At 42.4% G+C, this 17421-nt stretch overlaps 3 protein-coding genes across 4 annotated transcripts in view; 2 read left to right on the forward strand and 1 right to left on the reverse strand.

The window, feature by feature from the left end:
• Positions 1–367: 367 nt before the first annotated feature.
• On the reverse strand, positions 368–3300 carry taf12 (TAF12 RNA polymerase II, TATA box binding protein (TBP)-associated factor). The gene is made up of 6 exons (XM_084557460.1): positions 3064–3300; positions 2319–2551; positions 1986–2063; positions 1692–1806; positions 791–879; positions 368–715 (listed from the first exon to the last, which is right to left on the reverse strand). Exons 2-6 carry the CDS (start codon positions 2400–2402, stop codon positions 680–682), a joined length of 402 nt encoding a protein of 133 aa, XP_084413586.1. The 5' UTR covers positions 2403–2551; positions 3064–3300; the 3' UTR covers positions 368–679.
• A 1015-nt stretch (positions 3301–4315) lies between these two features.
• LOC311497229 (uncharacterized protein) lies at positions 4316–12653 on the forward strand. Its single transcript, XM_084557427.1, has 7 exons — positions 4316–4467; positions 5145–5263; positions 5749–5953; positions 7034–7179; positions 9211–9355; positions 10962–11106; positions 11932–12653. Exons 1-7 carry the CDS (start codon positions 4416–4418, stop codon positions 12017–12019), a joined length of 900 nt encoding a protein of 299 aa, XP_084413553.1. The 5' UTR covers positions 4316–4415; the 3' UTR covers positions 12020–12653.
• A 2956-nt stretch (positions 12654–15609) lies between these two features.
• Positions 15610–17421, forward strand: part of cadm4 (cell adhesion molecule 4) — a 140630-nt gene continuing 138818 nt past the window's right edge. Inside the window, exon 1 of one of the 2 annotated variants that reach the window (XM_084557062.1) lies at positions 15610–16029. In XM_084557062.1, the coding sequence (XP_084413188.1) occupies positions 15957–16029 (73 nt within the window). In that variant the 5' untranslated portion in view covers positions 15610–15956. The remainder of the gene's footprint in view (positions 16030–17421) is intronic. The other variant, XM_084557061.1, reaches the window with a different exon arrangement.

Genomic DNA, 17421 nt, shown 5'->3' on the forward strand with positions numbered 1-17421 from the left:
CCAAAATAGACAAAAGTCAAAATAAAGTTTACAATAATGGTTGTCATAATCTGTTAATGTAATAAAATCTACTGCAGCAACAATACAAAGAAATCACTGTGTGTGGCCACCATTTTCTATTATAAACCCTTACTAATGATCAAGCACAAAAAACTGTAATCAAGAGCTGGATGAGAACAGTTGGTAAACAGTCTTAATCTCTGACACACTCAACATGTATGATTATCTTTTACTTGCCAGGTAACACCCAAAACATTTTTTTTTTCTTTTTTTAATGGAGGCAGATGAGTCTGTAACATTCAAAACCAAATGCTCGAGAGTATCAAAAGGCATGCCAGTTACAGCAATGGTCACGTTGCAGAAGAAGTACTCCAGTAAATGTTTATTGATAAAAATGTAATGTGATGTCCTGCCAGACGTAGCTTAATGGCAACAAACCAAAATCAAACATACAAATACTATTACTGAGCGATGATTCTGGCAAAACACTCAAAGGTTAGGGAGACATGACAATGAAGTCTAATCTAATGTCAAAAAGAGAAACAGCCACACCAGAACCATTTTCTTCATTAGTCAAAGAAAAAAAAAAAAAAGAAGTCCCAATTGAAAAGAAAAAAACAAAACAAACCAACTAAACAAAAAGAAAATACACAGAGAGGGTACGACATATTAAGTATTGCTACTTTTTGGTTGTCTTGCGGATCAGTGCCATTCTCTGAAACGAAAAAAATACACACAATTAGGCCCTGTATATGCACATTATAATACAAATCAAAACAACAGTAATCACCTGTTTGTGAGCCTCTGTGGTGCAAGCCTTCTTGAACGGCCGGATCTCATCTGAGCCATAACCAGGAATCCACATGTTCCACTGTCGCTCTGAGAAAAGCAATGCACAAAACACAGACTGTAACTCAAACATATTTAGCGACACCAAACACGTTATTTATATTTGTTATAAAGGCTATCATTTCCTTCCAAATAACCCAGTCTATCAAAAAAGAGTTACACTCCAAAGATATAATTTCCATCTCATTTCCAAAAAATATTAAATATGTTTTTCAAGGCTGTGAAGTAAATCATTTTTAGTCATCTTTTATAACTGTACTGACTCTTGATTTGCTCTGATATCGTGTGTATGCTTGAAGTTATTTTGCTGTCAATCAACAGATGTGATTGTGGACTATAAACAACTTTTCTTTTAAACAAATCTAAGGCAATCAGATGACAAGTATTACGACTTGGCTGTCACTCTTCTCTCCATGCCTGCAGAAAGCCTGCCCAAACTATCTGATTGGACCTGCAGATCTTGTGCTATCTGCCATAGCACATCAGTTCCCCATGGAAGACTTCCAGACCAACTATCCACCACACAACAGTAGTTATGGAAGTTGGCTTTCAGGCTAGGAGATCATCACAAATTACATTTTTCTAACACTTACACGAATAAATGTGCATCCTTTCATTATTGTGTTTTCTCTAAACACACATTAATAAACTTTTGCATGCAGATTAACATTTGAACATAGATATCGAATTATGGCTTAAAGGGAGACTACAGTTAATATTAAGGAAATTAATATTTCACGCATGAAATTCGTAACTCTTAAAATATATGTGGAATAATTTTAAGTTCTGTTATCAACTCTTATCCAGTGATTCTACAGAAAAAACGGTCACCAGTAACTTACCTAGATGTAATTGAACATCCTTCACCTCCAAGGTGTTGGACTTGCGATGGCGTGCCAGTTGACAGGCTGCCGTCACTACGCTTTCTATAAAGTCATCTGCAATTTGTAGCAGCATCTGCAAAGAGAGACATTTTGAAAACCATCAATTCTGTCAGGTAAAGTGACATTCCCCTCGAGTTGTCAGCTGCTCACACCTTTTATCATGGAAGCAGGCTTTCAGCAGACTAACATATCCAAAGGATGGATGTAGTAGTAGGCTAAGAAAGTTTTAGAGCAATTAAAACACTGACAAACCTCCTCAACATCCTCATCCAGTTGCTCATTTGGGTCAATCTCTCTCACCAGGTCCTGCAGCTTCTTCTTACTGAGCACCTGGAAAGAAAGCAGATATGTGCATCTGCTCGTTAAATAAGCTAGCAGGGTGTTGTGTGATCTTTTTCATAACCCAATGATGGTAAGAAAATATGACACACATATAGAGCAAAGGACAGCAATATTAATTTAAGATCATACATAAAAAACTATCTTTGCCACATTAGATCAGGGGGACCATATACAGTTACAGTTCCAGGTAGAGCCCAGCGGCAGCGTTTTAGTGTTTGGTGAGCAAAACAAAAATGAACTGACCTGAGATCCCTCTGGACTAGTTCTGCCCGCAGTCACCGTGGGCATACCCTTAACTACTACTGCTGCTGCGGTGCTGTTAGCCATGCTGGTAGCCGCAGGTAAGAGCAGAAGGACTCTAGCGTGTCAAAGCCGTGAGAACTGCTGCGGTCGTCTGTGCCTGTATGAGTCCTGAGAGGCCGTCTGAGTTGGGCACAGATGTGATAGATCTTTCTACAGGGACCACGACTGTAAACCTGGGGTAAAACGTCAGAAATGATACAATAATTACAAGTCACCATCATCATAGAGGCAAAGGGCATATCAATGATTTCAATCTGGATATCAAAGTTGTCACAGAACAGCATTTCGTGAATGTGGTTTTCGCTGAATTTGTTTTCTGAACTTCCTGCACTCATAATTACTGAGTATTTTCATGAATCTTTACGATTCAAAACGTATGCTAGGAGCTACAACACAAACAGGAATTTAGCCGTCAAACACCGTTACAGGTCTACACAGCAGTTAGCGAAATAACACCACATTCGTGGAATAAAAATATCAGACAGGTAATCACGGAGCGCCTTTGCAGTTTGACAAAATTGAGCAAACGCGTAAAATACTGAGGCTAACATATCCTTATGTGCTAAAAACAATAGCAGCTATCAGGCTTTGACGTTAGCCGGACGGGCTAACATTAGCAGCTAATCTGGCGGCGGAGCTTTAAACACACTACATTCTAAAAATGTGCGTTAAACTGCCAAATTACCCGGTGAAGCAAACACTATCTGTCCATGTTTCGGCGGCGATGCGATGACAGTAAGCGAGTTTGGTATGGAAAGACTCTCTCAATCTGTAGCTCCGCTGCTAAAAATGTTAGCGAGGTAATTTTTTCAGTACTTCCGCTGTTTGTTTTTCTACTTCCTGTGGCAACATGGCGCCTGTGCTTTGCCACCTGCTGGGTGCTTTGTGCAACTACATCAACAAATCATCTGACATCTCAATAAATTAGCAGCACTGAATATAGTGCATTTTAGATTTAAGTTGTTAAAATAGCAACTAGTAATACAAAACACAGTCTAAGTTCATTGCATTAAAAACACATTATTAACAATATTTAAAAACACGGGTAAATTTACAACAACGATACTACTACTACTACTACTAATAATAATAATAATAATCAAGGGAATCAGGGGCAGGACATACGTGTATTATAACCAGATCCGCCAAATTTCCCCTCACGGTCTTTGGATGTTTATTATTCTTATTCTTATTATTCTTATTCTTATTCTTATTTATATATATTTATGCGAATATTTTTTCTCTATAATGATGCAAGCTAGATAATATAAACTTCCCAGGCCAATTAATAATAATATATACATTTTCCTCAGTTATGTTCTTCTTGTTTCCTTCCTTGATTTGTATTAATAAGTCGCTCAGATGCCTGAGGTTCATTTTAAGTCAGCGTATCGCTGAGAATCTCTTTCCATCCAGTCTCCTGCTCGGCTCCGGTTAACAGCCAATCAATCAAAGGTCAGAGCAAATGAAGCGTAAAACGTTTGCTTGTCCGGCATTAAGTATCACGTAAATCACAGCGCCCCACGGCTTCGTGTCACTACTGCTTTCAAATTCACTCGAACTTCTTGAGAAAAGCAAAGAGTCACCTCGGTAACAAGTTGAGACAAAAACGTGAAAGACCCGCCTTCGCTCAGACACACATGACGCGCCGGGAGTGAACTTGATCATTGGCTCAACACCAGCTCCACCAGGAGCGCTTCTTTCGCTTACTGTTTCACATTAAACAATATTTCAGGCGTGAATGCTCATCAGCAAAAAAAAAAAAAAAAAGGTAAAAAAAGAAAAAAAGGGGGGACTCACAAGACTGTAATCATATAACAAGCATCGCTTAACAAATTTATTCTTGGCTCGATACAGACCAATATTGGCGTGCTTTCATAACGCAGCGCATTTGAACTCACTTCCTGAAAAACAAAAAAAGAAACCACACCTACACCCCGACATAAATAAATACTAAGCGAACTTTCATTTCAGGTTAGAAGCTGCGCAGGGGTTCAGGACAGGTTTGGTTTGGTACTCAAAAGGCTTTTCACAACAATGAAAGCTCTTCTAGTGGTGGCAGTGGTCGCCCTGATCCATGGGAGCTATGGTAAATATGTTTTAATATGTTTTTTTTTATTTTAATTATTATTATTATTATTATCTTGTTTTGTCTCTCCTCTATAATGAGATATTGCTTTAATCTTAAAGTCTGGTTCTGGTCCCCCTACCCCTCCTTCCCTTCACTAATATATTCCTACAGCTGTTGTTCCTGGGCTTTGTGTGCTTGTCTGTTTATCTCTATGTGTTGATGTGTTCTCTTGAGGAAATGCTTTGTTTTTCTCTTCTGTCACACACACTGATGGGTTTTCTCTTGTGGTTACAAAACAGATGAGAACAGGAAATGTTTTCATATATATGTATATGTATGAAGAAGCTGACAATATGAACAGTTCAATACTTTTTTTATGCTGTATGGCTTATATTTGATCCTTTATTGTGAAAGAAAACACTATTTTGTGCAAAAATTCTCGCCTAAAGAAAAACTGCGTCATCACTGAAGTGAAAGAATTTGCTGCTGGTCATGTGGCCATGGTGACTTTGACCGTATTGGCAGTTTCACCGGGAGCGTGAAACAAATGTCAGGAAAAGGGAGAGGTTGTTTTGAAAGCCCAGAACAGCAGCTATAGATCTCCCATGCAGGTCAAAATGCCTTTACTCCTGAGTCCCCCTGTCTATTCATGCTGTGATCAATAACCCGCATCTGTGATCTCTGTCCACATGCAGCAACTTTGCTCATTAAAGGGCCAAAGGAGGTTATGGAGGGAGACACGTTGATGCTGGAGTGTGTGTACTCGGACTCTGAGCACAACATCAGCCAGGTCCACTTTGAGGTCTACCTCAAGGTGAGCTGTGGGAACAAATTAATGGGTGGGTGTGAGAGGGAGGCAGGGGAGACTTTCAAATGCTGAGTGGCTTTCACTTTTATTCAGCCTTGCTGGCAACAACTGACCAAAATGTTTTACCTTTTGAGTTATTTTAAAAAAATATATAAGATAGAATAAACACATTTTGATTTTATTATGATGTTTTTTAGTATATGAACAGATACTGAACAGAAAAGTTGAGTGAGAAAGTTATATATCATAAAATTCATAGCCTAAACTAATTTGCAGTACCTGTCACTAGACGTGCAGTAAACTGATAAGTAAATTTCATATCAAACAGCTGACATAGGTAATGGTTCTCAACGTGATGTCATGTTTATCCCTGACTTAACTTAGACACAATGTCCTAAAAGAGATAAAACTGTAATTTTTAAAAATATTTTTTGCCATCTGCTTACATGTTTCTTTGTTTCTTTGTTTGTTTCTGTCTTTCTCATCCCCAGTACATGCGGGGTTGGCGTACAGTCTGGGAGAGTGAGCTATCAGTTTGCTTCTATAGGATGCGAGTGGCCCGGATTGCGGACAAAATGTTCCTGTCTATTCCTCGCGCAGGAAGGCTCTATGAGGGGCCCTACCGCTGCGTGTCGGACGGTGACAATGTGACTGAGCCGGACAACTCCTCCCAGCCGTTGACGGTCAAAGTGCAATGTGAGTGCCTGGGTAGCTAAGAGAGTTTTTTTTTAAAAGTCTGTGGAACAATGACTCTGGATCGCAGTGTTTTCATTCTTAGATGCTCATGCTGTGCATGTCCTGTGCAACATAAACAGACTCCAACAAAACTCTCACGTAAATATGTGCAAATAAAATCCAGTGTTTTGGAGTTACCTTCCTGAGATCACTGATATTACTAACAAAAGGAAGTATGAAAACACCAGAGTGTACATTACGTAGTTCAGGTAAGAAGATGGAACAGAAAGAGAAAGATGGTTTTTAGTTCATGCTGGTTGGAAACATGAAGAAAATTGAGAAAAACAAATACTGTGGACACAGCTTTCTTCACAGTGGGGGCTAGAAAAACACATTCATTATTAATAACACTAGACATATCTTTGCATTGCTTGTTGTTCCACAACAACAACAGCAGCTACAACAAAAATACAAATCCAATGCAAATCCTGTGATTTACCTGTGATCAGCTGACTACAGTGATTTTATTTATATATTTACTGCACTGAAAACAAACAAAGACATGTTCCCCTGGCGAGGCTCAAGTTTGAAGGTGTCAGTGTAGGACACACACCTACATGAAATGTCATCCATGGCCATATTGTCAGCATCCTCCATCTCCTCAGTGGCCATCAAATTGACCATAATGCTGTTTGATAGGCTCCCCAGCCTCATGTGGGGAATCGATGAGAAGAAAAGATTAGAATGGACTATAGGACTGTAGGAGACAGAGGGGACAGAAGCCAGGAGCTGGATGGACGTGGGCCATCTATTGAGATGGAGGAGAAAATGAGTCATTATTCACAACATTTCCTCTCTAAAGACTTCAATAAGATGAAGCCTATTATCATTGGTATTGATTGCTTGGTACAGTCTGTACCACTGGGAAGCATTCATACTTAGGCCTATATACTCGAAAAGAAGCGAGTGTTTACCAGCTGCTACCACTTCAAACATATGTTCAGACACGTCTCGAACGCTTAAAGCGGTTGCCTTAGCGTACATCAAATTTCCCACTTCATTAATGCCTGATCGTGCTTTCTCATTCCCGCTGCGTTTTAGATATGGACGAGCTGTCGCTGTCCAGGGAAGGCTACGGCAGCTACCTTAGTCACCCACAGGAACTGAGGGTGCGAGCGGGAGATGACACAGTGGTGAAGTGCTCTACCAGCTCGTCAGAGAAACCCAGCTACTCCTGGTACAAAGAGGTGAGAAAGCCCCGGGAATGTGCACCGTGACAGTGTCCTCATTACGCCTTTGGAAGCTCGTCATTCTCCCTCCTATACCCTCTCTCCACCCGCTGTCTCTCTCGCTGTGACCTCTTTTAATTTTTCTTGTCTTCTTTGAGTCTCACCAGGTCTCAATTGGCCTGTTGGCTTTGTTCAAGCATTCTCCTAATTTTCTCCTCCTCCTCCTCCTCCTCCTCCAGCACATCTCTGTTTCTCTCCCTCACTTTCTCGGGGCACTCGCTTTCCGTCGCCTGTCGTCTTTCCATCCCCTCCACAAAAGAAGTGCTCTGTATTTAAGTGACCGGTTGGCTTTGGCACAGGGCTCGCTGGGGGATTGCAGCTTGCCCACTTACAGGGATTAATAGTTTAATGAGGTCTAGACAAGAGCCAGTCAACCTGAAAACAATTATGCGGATAGATTTCTAATGATTTTTTTAGTGTTTGGTTAACCGACATTGAATTATTCAACTGGGCTTTCGGCTGAGCTAAGAAATCTCTGCCCAAGGGAAATTAAGACATCTCTGTATGTAATACCATAGTTACAAGTGGCATGCGGAACAACAAGAAGTTGATGAGTCGGGAGATATACTGTGCCCTTGTGGTGAGAAAATTGTATTACACTTTCAAGGTGTCATCAAAATCACCACCGCCTCTACTGCAGCCTCGAAGCTTAATGAAGCTGTTGAGATATCTTGGGAACCGGCAGATGTACTTGGAGAGTTTTCCCTTTTGTTATTCTTCTTGATAAATTGGCTCGGGGTTAATATGCTTGTTAAAGGGTCACTGCTAATCCGGGTTTTAAATGAGTTTACAAGTCCAAATCCAATTCAGTGGACATTTTATGCCGCTAATACTGTTTGTCCTCAGCATGCTCATATGCAGTGCCTTAGGTTATTTGTTGAATATGCAGCACGGTCACTTTGACAAAGTGTAATAATTATCATCAGGCCGACAGACTGTACAGATTATATGGATACGAATTTGGGATCCACCTGTGGATCGATGCGTGTCACATTTATATGCAAGGCCGCTGACAACAAAAGAGGTGACACAAGAGTGTGTGTGAGTGAAAGCCCACTGCATGTATGACAGGAATGGATGTGGGAAAGAAAGTGCCGTCAGAATGGTCCAATTTGACAGACAACCGCCGTGGGCACATTGGCCCCCGGTAATGACAGCAGGACAGAGGCAGAAACAGGCCACCGCTTTGGGAGCCAGTGGATTTACATACAAAATGCTGCTTTGGCCAGACCTGGCCTTTATGGGAAATCCTCTTAATTCAGATCCATTCAAATTGAAATGGACTTTCTTGGCAGGAACTGCAGCTCCCAGGAGCCAAATAATTTGCATGGTGTAATGTTTTCTTTTTCTTTCTCCTTTTTTTTTTTTTTTTTTTTACCTCCTCCTCCACGTTCGTTTGTTTTCCAATCCTTGTGTTTGGCCTATTATTTGTTTCCTCCCCTGTTGGGCCCTATCTCATAATAGTGCTGCTATTTCTGTGTCAACAATTCATCCCGCTCCCTTGCCATCTCATTATGTGTTGTGTTAACAGTGTGTTGTTGCGGCATCATTCTTTGCGGATGATGGCGTTATCTGGGTTATTGACTTGTGTCGGTGTGTGTTCATTCACTGGGATTACCGCTCAGGTAAATACACTTCATTCGGGACTTTGGAACTGCTCTCCCAGGGCTGCACACCAGCAGATGTTTGAATCTTTCAGTCTTTCTTTACTCACTGCCAGTCTCTCTTTCTTGTCTCATTTCATTTTCTCTTATTGTTCCTCCATCTACAGTTCAGCCAAAACAACACTTTTTTGTTTTCCTTTCTCTTGATTGTCAATAAGCATCATCTGTTCTCCATTTCTCTCGTGCTCTCAGCTAAGCACAATGTTATTTTGTATGAATTTGTCAGTTCTCTCAGGGCAGCAAACAATCTGGCAAGTGAAACACTTTTTTTTTTGTTCCATTTGTTTCACTCCCTTACGCCCTCTCGTATGCCTTTCTCACTCAGGGTAGCGACTGGATCCTGCCCTCGTCTACGCTGACACTGAAGAAGGTGACTGAGATGGATGCAGGACAGTATACTTGCAGGGCCGACCATCCATCTGTGGAGTCCCTCAGCAAGACACGCACCATCAGCATCACCGTGCTGTCTGGTATGGTTTTAGATCTACCTGAACAAGCCCTGTTGTCCTTTGTACTGACTACCTATAAAGAAGTTGCGTTCCAACTTCCTTTTTCTGAGAACTGTTCTGAGCTTTCTTCGTAACTGGGGGAATTCATCTGTCGACATCCCCAAAAGCAGAAGCAAAAGGCCATGCCACCAGAATACATCACTTATTGGGGAGCTATTACGTCAGTTTGGTCACTTTTAAATGTGTAACCTTTAATGGACTAAATTTCTGGGAAGTACAGCAGGTTTCACTGAGGTTTAATTTATCTGCTAGGCATTACAGAAATGCGGAAAAAAAGACTGTGAAGCACCAAGAAAGAGAGGTAAAGACATTTATTAAAATACCTCATTCAACAAAAGGTGTCAAAATCCCAAATGAGATTACCTCTGAAATGTCAAACAGATAAGGCACTACACCAGAGGACATAATGCATTTTAAATGCCATAAATAAAGGACAACGACAGAACTGCACTAACTATAAAGGACAGGAATATAATTCAAAGACGCATAAGAAGCAATGGTTTTAACTGACCTTTGATTTTTTTTTTTCCTTTTGATGGAAATATCAAGGCAAACATGAGTGCACTCTAGTGAAAGTACTGAATGAACAAATACTCTCGTTATTAAGTGTGATTTTATTGCGCAGATTTAGATATGTCACTGTCTGCGAGCTCTCGTAGAGTTAGATTTGTCCGAGTCTATGACTGACAAACCGTCCAGTTTCTCCTGAAACACGATGATCGCGTTCAAGCAGAGAAATAATTTAATTAGAACAAATTTAGCTCATCCAATTTACAGCACTTCATCTTTCTTAATCATCTTCATCAGTGACCTGTGATGTGATTGCACAGTGTTAATGCACTGCGGATTTTCAACACTGTTCTCTCACCCAGGAGGATTCATAAGTCTTCAGCTGTTGAAATTACACAACCTCTAAAAATGCAATTAAGCCTATGCATGTTATTTATTATGGTAGAGTTGTCTTATTACTGCCGCAGTTGACTCACTGGTCACTGTGCGCCGGCATCTTTTCTGGAGAACATGTTCTAATTAAAAATGTAATCATTTCTAGATACTCTTATGATGTTTGTTCATCCTTGAAAACGCTCTGTGCCACTGCTTTGACGCTACACTACAATAGCTTTTCAGACCTTAATGAATCATTCCTGGCTCGAACCGCCGGCTCCCAAGAAATCCTCTTAACATAAGGAAGTGCTGCGCATATGAACGGACAAAGCATGTGTTTGTTGCTGCTTCAAATAACCGTAACCTTAATTTTTCACTTTGTCCCCAGCTCTAAAGACCAGCTTCACAAAGTCCCCTTCTTCAAACGTTATACAGAAATTGGGAATTCAAGCACATGAAGGGGATAGTCAGCGAGTCTTGCAACAGGCAAACATCTTTAAGATCAGTGCTATGTATAGGACTGTGACTGACTGAATTAAAGGGACAAACTGTTTTCCTTAGACACACAAACCTGTGGTTGCATCTAGAGGTTTCGCCTGGAGGCAGGAAGCTCATAGTTTTGCTGATTTTGGATTCTGTGTGATGCATGTTTCTCTTCCTGTCCGTCTGATCTGTCCCACAGAGGATGCCCCCTGGTATGAGTCTACGAATGGCCGTCTCCTGTTGATGACCTCGGCAGCGGCTGTGTCTCTCGTGGTGTTCATCCTCTCCATGACTGTTTTCCTGTGCCGAAGGGCCAAGCAGAACAAGACCAGCAAGGGGCCCATGTAAGAAACAGTTGTTTCTTGTCATCTTTATTTATGAGTAAACACTGTGTGTAACATATGATCTTCACTGAAAAACATGTACAAAATCTAATGAATAATTAGTAATTATATTACAGATTTGCCCATTGTCCGCATTGTCGTCTTCTATAAGGGAACCAATACCCTTTCATTTCCAGTGTGTGCACATTGGTATACACTTCATTGTATTAGTGCTCTTACTAGAAATCCTTCAACATGTTAAGGCTATTGCCTGTATTTGAAGAAGCATTATCCATGCTGAATATTAACTTCTATCTACGCAGGTCTGACCTACTTGACCTCATTCTTGAACATCATTCGCGCTCACTCCTCTTCCTGCTTGTGAAAAACCTTACAACATCAAGTTAAATTCTGTGTATAAATATGGTATAAGTATAAAAACGGCTACTTAGTGGAACTTCCATTAATCCCATAAGCTGGCAGAATGTTAATGTGCACCATGAACCCGTGCAGCTTAACCCATTAACTTCCTTTCCATATGGACTGACAAAAAAAAAAAAAAATTCAAAAGGCTGAATTTCTGTAAGAGCTTACTTTATAAGAACTCTGTGTCCTTATGTGAACATGAAAAAAAACATGTAATCCTTCCAAGGTGTGAGTATACAAGCGTGTGTGTACAAAGGTTTCAAGGTAGAGCACAATGGTCTTTCATATCTACAACCAGGTGTGGCTCCAGTGCCTGGTTCTAGTCTATAATTTCCTCGCTTATAGTTTTTGAGTGTCTACCGAGAGATCGATACACTGGTAATCATGCTCCTCTGTCTTTCTCTCTCTTTCTCTCTCCAGTGATGACCGGTCTCAGAAAAAGCCCATCTACAAATCAAGTGTGGAGTCCATACCCTCCACCACTGGAGACAAGCAACCGCTGGTGTGACGGCTTGAGCGGGTGGACAGATGAGGAGGGGGGAAGGATGGAGTGAGAGATGAGGGAGATAGTGCAGGTGTCCAAAAGATGAGGAGATGCACGAAGAGGGACACTGGGGGGACGAGAATAGGGGAGAAAGGAGGGAGGCAAATTTGGATATTGAGAGACAGTGTGGGAAGCAAAATCAAAATCATTTACGAGCTCGGTATTAAAAAACACCTGTGGGGCAAATGATTGCTTTAGAGATACCAAAACAGGTTTGCTTGTGGGTGTGGGTGTGGGCTGCAGTTATGTCTCTTTGGTATAAAGGTGGGCAATTTTCTTTTCATTTATTCGGAAGCGTGGAAAATCGAGGGCTACATTCTTAGCATAATGATGATGAAGAATCTTGTGTACTTGTAAGATCCATAAAGGCTCCACATGTAATTCTGTCCTTTCTGTTGCATACATAATTGCTCAGCTGTGTATAATGAATGAACCATTCGGTGGCCTCTTTTTTTCCAGCGCAGTACGAGCTCAAAACATCTTTGAGGAGGCTATTACATTCTCTTTACTAAGACAGCTCTCGAGCACGCGGCGTTGTAATATTTTATTTACTGTACTTTGGGTTTCTTTGATAATAAAATGCTTTCAGATAATGGTAGTCCTCCAGTGTGCAATTGAACCTTTATTGCATTTAAGAGATACAAAAGAGTTTGGGGAGTATTGACAACACGGTGAAAGCCCGCATGCTTGATTGGCCGCACATCTTCTCGATTGAGTGCCATCTCGGGCTTGCATCAGCTTGTTAACCAACCTTCGTCCTCAACCTGAAAGACCTTCCTCTGAAGCGTTGACCTTTACTTCGACACTGTTCTTTCCTCAGTAAAAATAAAATGTTGCGTTCACACATTAAAACGCAGAACAATTTAAATCTTTGGCAACCCTGAAACTTCGACCGTTCGTTACGAAGAGCAGGCAGGTGTAGCCGCTGCTAGTTAACCGGGTTAGATTGAGCCTACTCCGAAATAACCATCACACACTACAGCTTCATCTTTTTAATTTTCTCCTCCGTCGCCTTGTAACCCTTAACGCTGTGCCGCACCGACGTCGCTTATTACCATAACCGTGCTCATATCGCTGAGAATTTCATTACGCCTGTCTGTTGAAGTTATGTTGGGTTTTATGTGGTTTTATTATCGGTGTGTGGTTGACCGTAGGCCGTTGTTAATAATGGGCGAAGCGGCAGTTTAACAATGACACTCCATTAACGGGTGCATGCGCCACAGAGCACAGCCAGGATAATGTTATTAAACTGATTATTCAAGCCCCCTGTGCAGCCCGGCTCTGCCGCAGTCATCCTTTGTTGAACATTTTACGCACTCCTTGTATTTCTTTTCCGACTCTGCAAACTTCATCTCACTTTATGTATTAGGTCAAGCTCAGGAATACAGAAACTACAGAGTGGGAGACCCTTTTCAGAACACAGAGGCTTTTTAAAAAATGTCACGCTCCACAGGCAAAAAAAACAAAAAAACAAAAACACTGTTGTAAATTTGAAATACCCCCCTGCATGTTAAATGCCACTGAGCACCATTTTGTTTTGGCCTTTGAGTCAGTGATGAGTGAAAAGCTGTGTGCTCCCTTGTGAGCTTTGGTCCTGAGGTTTCAGGCGCTTGGCCAGAAAAGACAAGATTATGTATCAGGAGTTACACACAGCGGAGCTGTCCCTGAGGTACAAGGCTCTGGTTGGGAGGGGGAGAAGAGTAGTTTACGGTGACATTTTGACCTTGATATCGCCTCATGGATGAACCACCGGACAACGGCTTAAGGTGATGTGGGGGCTGTGTAGTGCATACAGAATAGAGAAAAACAATTTTTGTTTTGTGCAGGCAGGATCTTCCCAGGATAAGGATGCAGATTGGCAGGATGCAGGTGGCATTAAAGTCGGCCAGCTCTTGGTCTGGTACACAAACTTTCAGGTAGCCCTCAGCACAAAACCCTACATGTAAAGGTGAGTTATACCAGGCATGACAGCCCACTGATTCATTGCAGTCCCCTGCATTTGTAACTGTATGTCATTGCCTACTGCTGTTCTCGTCACAGTCACTTGGTTTTGTATACGCATCCTGCATATGTTCTGTCAAACGGCTGAAAATGAAGGAGTGGAGTTCGCTGGAGAAGCAGGTGTTTTCCCCTCATTACTTCCTGACAATGCCCCATCTGGCACGTGGGAGCTTCTGCCATCGACTCCCTGCCAACCCGGGAACAAACACTCGCAGCAGGGCTGACAGGGAGAAATGGCATGGGATGGGAATTGGGGAATGAGTGGGGCAGATATTACCAACGCGCGAAACAACGAGGTTAAGACTCGCGTTGAGAAATAACATCACCGAGCGGAGAGAGCCTGAAGCGGAGACTTAAAGATCTCACACAGACTCATCAGCCGGTCAGATACGAGATGAGAGTTCAAAGCAACTTTAAGGAAGTCACGGGTTGAAATATTAATATTAATGTTATTAGACAGCTTTGATGCTTTACGGCCTGTTTGAACTTCTCTGAGTGTTCAAACTCTCCAACATGTCTGGAGGATTTATGACTGATGAGAGAGAGGCCAAAGCATATTGGAGACCCATGACGTGCCATTCCAAATGTTACCTGTGAGAGGCGCCAAAGACACAGTTTCAAAAAGATGCCTTGGAGGCTACAAGTCCATCATGGTATAACACTAGATTATGAGCACAAAAAAAAAAAAGAGAGAGATGTAGAAAGAGAAACAATTTTCATAATGGAGCAGCGCTCTCTGACTGGAAAACACAATTATGGGCAAACTGTGGCCACAGCATGAGGGTAAACTTAAAGAGCCCCTTTAGCAGGACCTAATAGGCCCTGACTACAGATGAGCAGAAACAGTGGCTTGTCCTTAGCACAAGTTTTTGTTCCGGGCCATTACCATCATTGTGAACGGTGATTTACCCGTATACACTCAGGTCTGTTCCCTGCTCTCCTTGATGAGTCCTATGCACATTTGGAGACAAAGCAGCTCCTGCAACTGAATTTAATCTCAAAACGCCCAGAGCCTGCTGCATGGACGGATTTGGCAGTGAGGTTAGTCTAGGTTTAATCACCAAATAGGCAAACAGTACTTGTTTTTCCTTCTTCTTTGTTTTCATAAGAAAAGACAATTTACAGAAAATAATGTTTGCCACCGTGCCTCAAAATGAGGGGAGGGCGAGTTCACCTGACACTGGCTACAATGAATACATATGTTCTTCCTAATTTGCATAATCGTTTTCCAAGTGATTTCGAATATACAATTACTAAATGCACCACTGTTGTCGTCTCTTAATTAAAACAATAAAACGCCGTTTCATTTTGGTCATCTTGATCATTGTGCTCCACGTTCTTTTCAGCCCATGGGGCGGAATTTGAAAATGCTTAAATTGGTTATTTGCGTCGGGAAATTAATGCTGGTTATCAATCACATTTAGAGCGAATTGATTTCAATTAACTGGAAGATGCAGCCCCTCTTCCCTCCTCCAGTTCTCCCAGCCCATTTCTTTTAAAAGCCCAACCCCTCTGTCTCATCCGCACAGCCCTCCACCTGCTCCTGCCGTCTGCAATTGGCTAGAAGGACGCACGGTCCCGCCCTGCTGGCAGTCTTTTAAATATATTTACAATGTAAAGTAAGCAAGAAAAACCGGCCAAGCCATCACGCTGAAGCATTCAGAGGGACTCAAAGTAGGTGTGTGTGAGAGAGAGGGAACACTACTATGTGAAAACCTGCTGTTACGCTCAGAGCGCTTGGCAAGGCACACACTCGTTCACGCGTAGTCGCACACGCGCGCTCGCACACACAACACAGACGCTGAAGGAGCTGTCGGAGAGTGAACCTGCGGGTTCATGCCACTCTGATTTCTCCCAGGAAGAGGAATATTCAGCAAGAGATCAGACGGGAATACCAGCGATGGCTTTCGCGACCGTGTGGAACTACTGCGCCTCCCTCACCATCATCACAGTCGCATGCTTGGTGAACACTGGTAAGGCTCCAAGGAAAGAGTGAATGAGTGCGATTTGAATGGGAAGAGTGTCAAGCGATGTGTTGTTGCTTCCCCGCGCAAGTTTCTTCTCAAGTCCGGGCTAACAAGAAGCTGGAAATGTGCACCGGGTCCGTTCTGACTTATGAGGCAGGGGGACGGAGCGGTGGAAGAGCGCACGACTAGATATAAAAACACGTGCAGATATTCCAGCTTGCAGTCGTTTTGCGGAGCACTGTCAACGTTCTCCACAAGGTACTTAGAATCAAAGCCCCGTGCGCAAACCCGGACTGTAGTGCTACATAGGTATGAGTCACTGTCTGAACCGCTTATTTTAGCAGCTGTAGGAAAGCCCCCCGAAAACCCAGTTAATAAAAACAAAAGTGAAAGGCGCAAGCTCACTCACCTTTTGCCCCCGCAGAAATATTTTAAGAGAGCGTCCCATGCTTCCCTGATCGTGATGTGTGTTGAAACACAACTGTTGTGTGTGTGACCGGATATGCAGCCTGTGACATATGTGGCCTGTGCACACATACCCCGCGCGCAGAGACAGAGAAAGCTCCGATTGAGTATTCTGACAGCCACATGAGAGCTCATAACAATGCCCGCAGTGGACCCGACGTGTGTGAGCAGACACCAGACCCAGCAGAGGCGTTTGTTGCTGCTTTCATTTTCCGCAGCAGTGTGAGGGATTGGAAAGACCTTTGAGATCTCACCTTATCAGATACAATAACATCTAACAAGCTATTACGAAGGCTTGCAATGGCACCTGCAGTGCCTTTGTTGCTTTCATCCCCCCTACTCCCATAACATCTCAGCATGTCCTGTATTGCTTCCTCGGGCGCAATATAGTTCATGGTCACTTGCAACCCTATTGCAGCTGCTGCAAAATAGGGATTTGGTTTAGGCTCCATCATTACTCGGAGCAACTTCAGCCTGATATCCTGTGCCAACTGCTTGGATGTGTATTGAAATGCAAACTCATAACAAACCTCATTCAATTTCGCCCACGCAGGAATGATAAGGAGGACGTGCTCGTGGATGTTGTTTTACTGGTTTGTGTCCTGTGGTTGTTGTGATCCATGGGGCTTTGTCTAGGCTGTAAAGGGGTTAAGTGCTATAGGTCGGGCATTGTCAGAGTCAGACTTGTGCTTTGCCATTGAGATGATGTCTCTTGTGCGTATATACAGGGAGCACCACATTACTCCATGGCCATTCTCCTGGTCGTGCTGAGACCAACCCCACCATGGCTTGTGTATTGATTTCATCCCTGGAGTGTGTTTCTGTGTGCGTATCTGTGCGCGTGTGTGCTTGAGGAACAGTGGATGGTTGATTTATATGCATGAGCTGTAGGCGTTTGTATGTTAGCCTAACTGGAGTACTGGGAAAGAGGTT

This window comes from Chelon labrosus, assembly GCF_963514085.1.
Source record: "Chelon labrosus genome assembly, chromosome: 12".
NCBI lineage: Eukaryota > Metazoa > Chordata > Actinopteri > Mugiliformes > Mugilidae > Chelon > Chelon labrosus.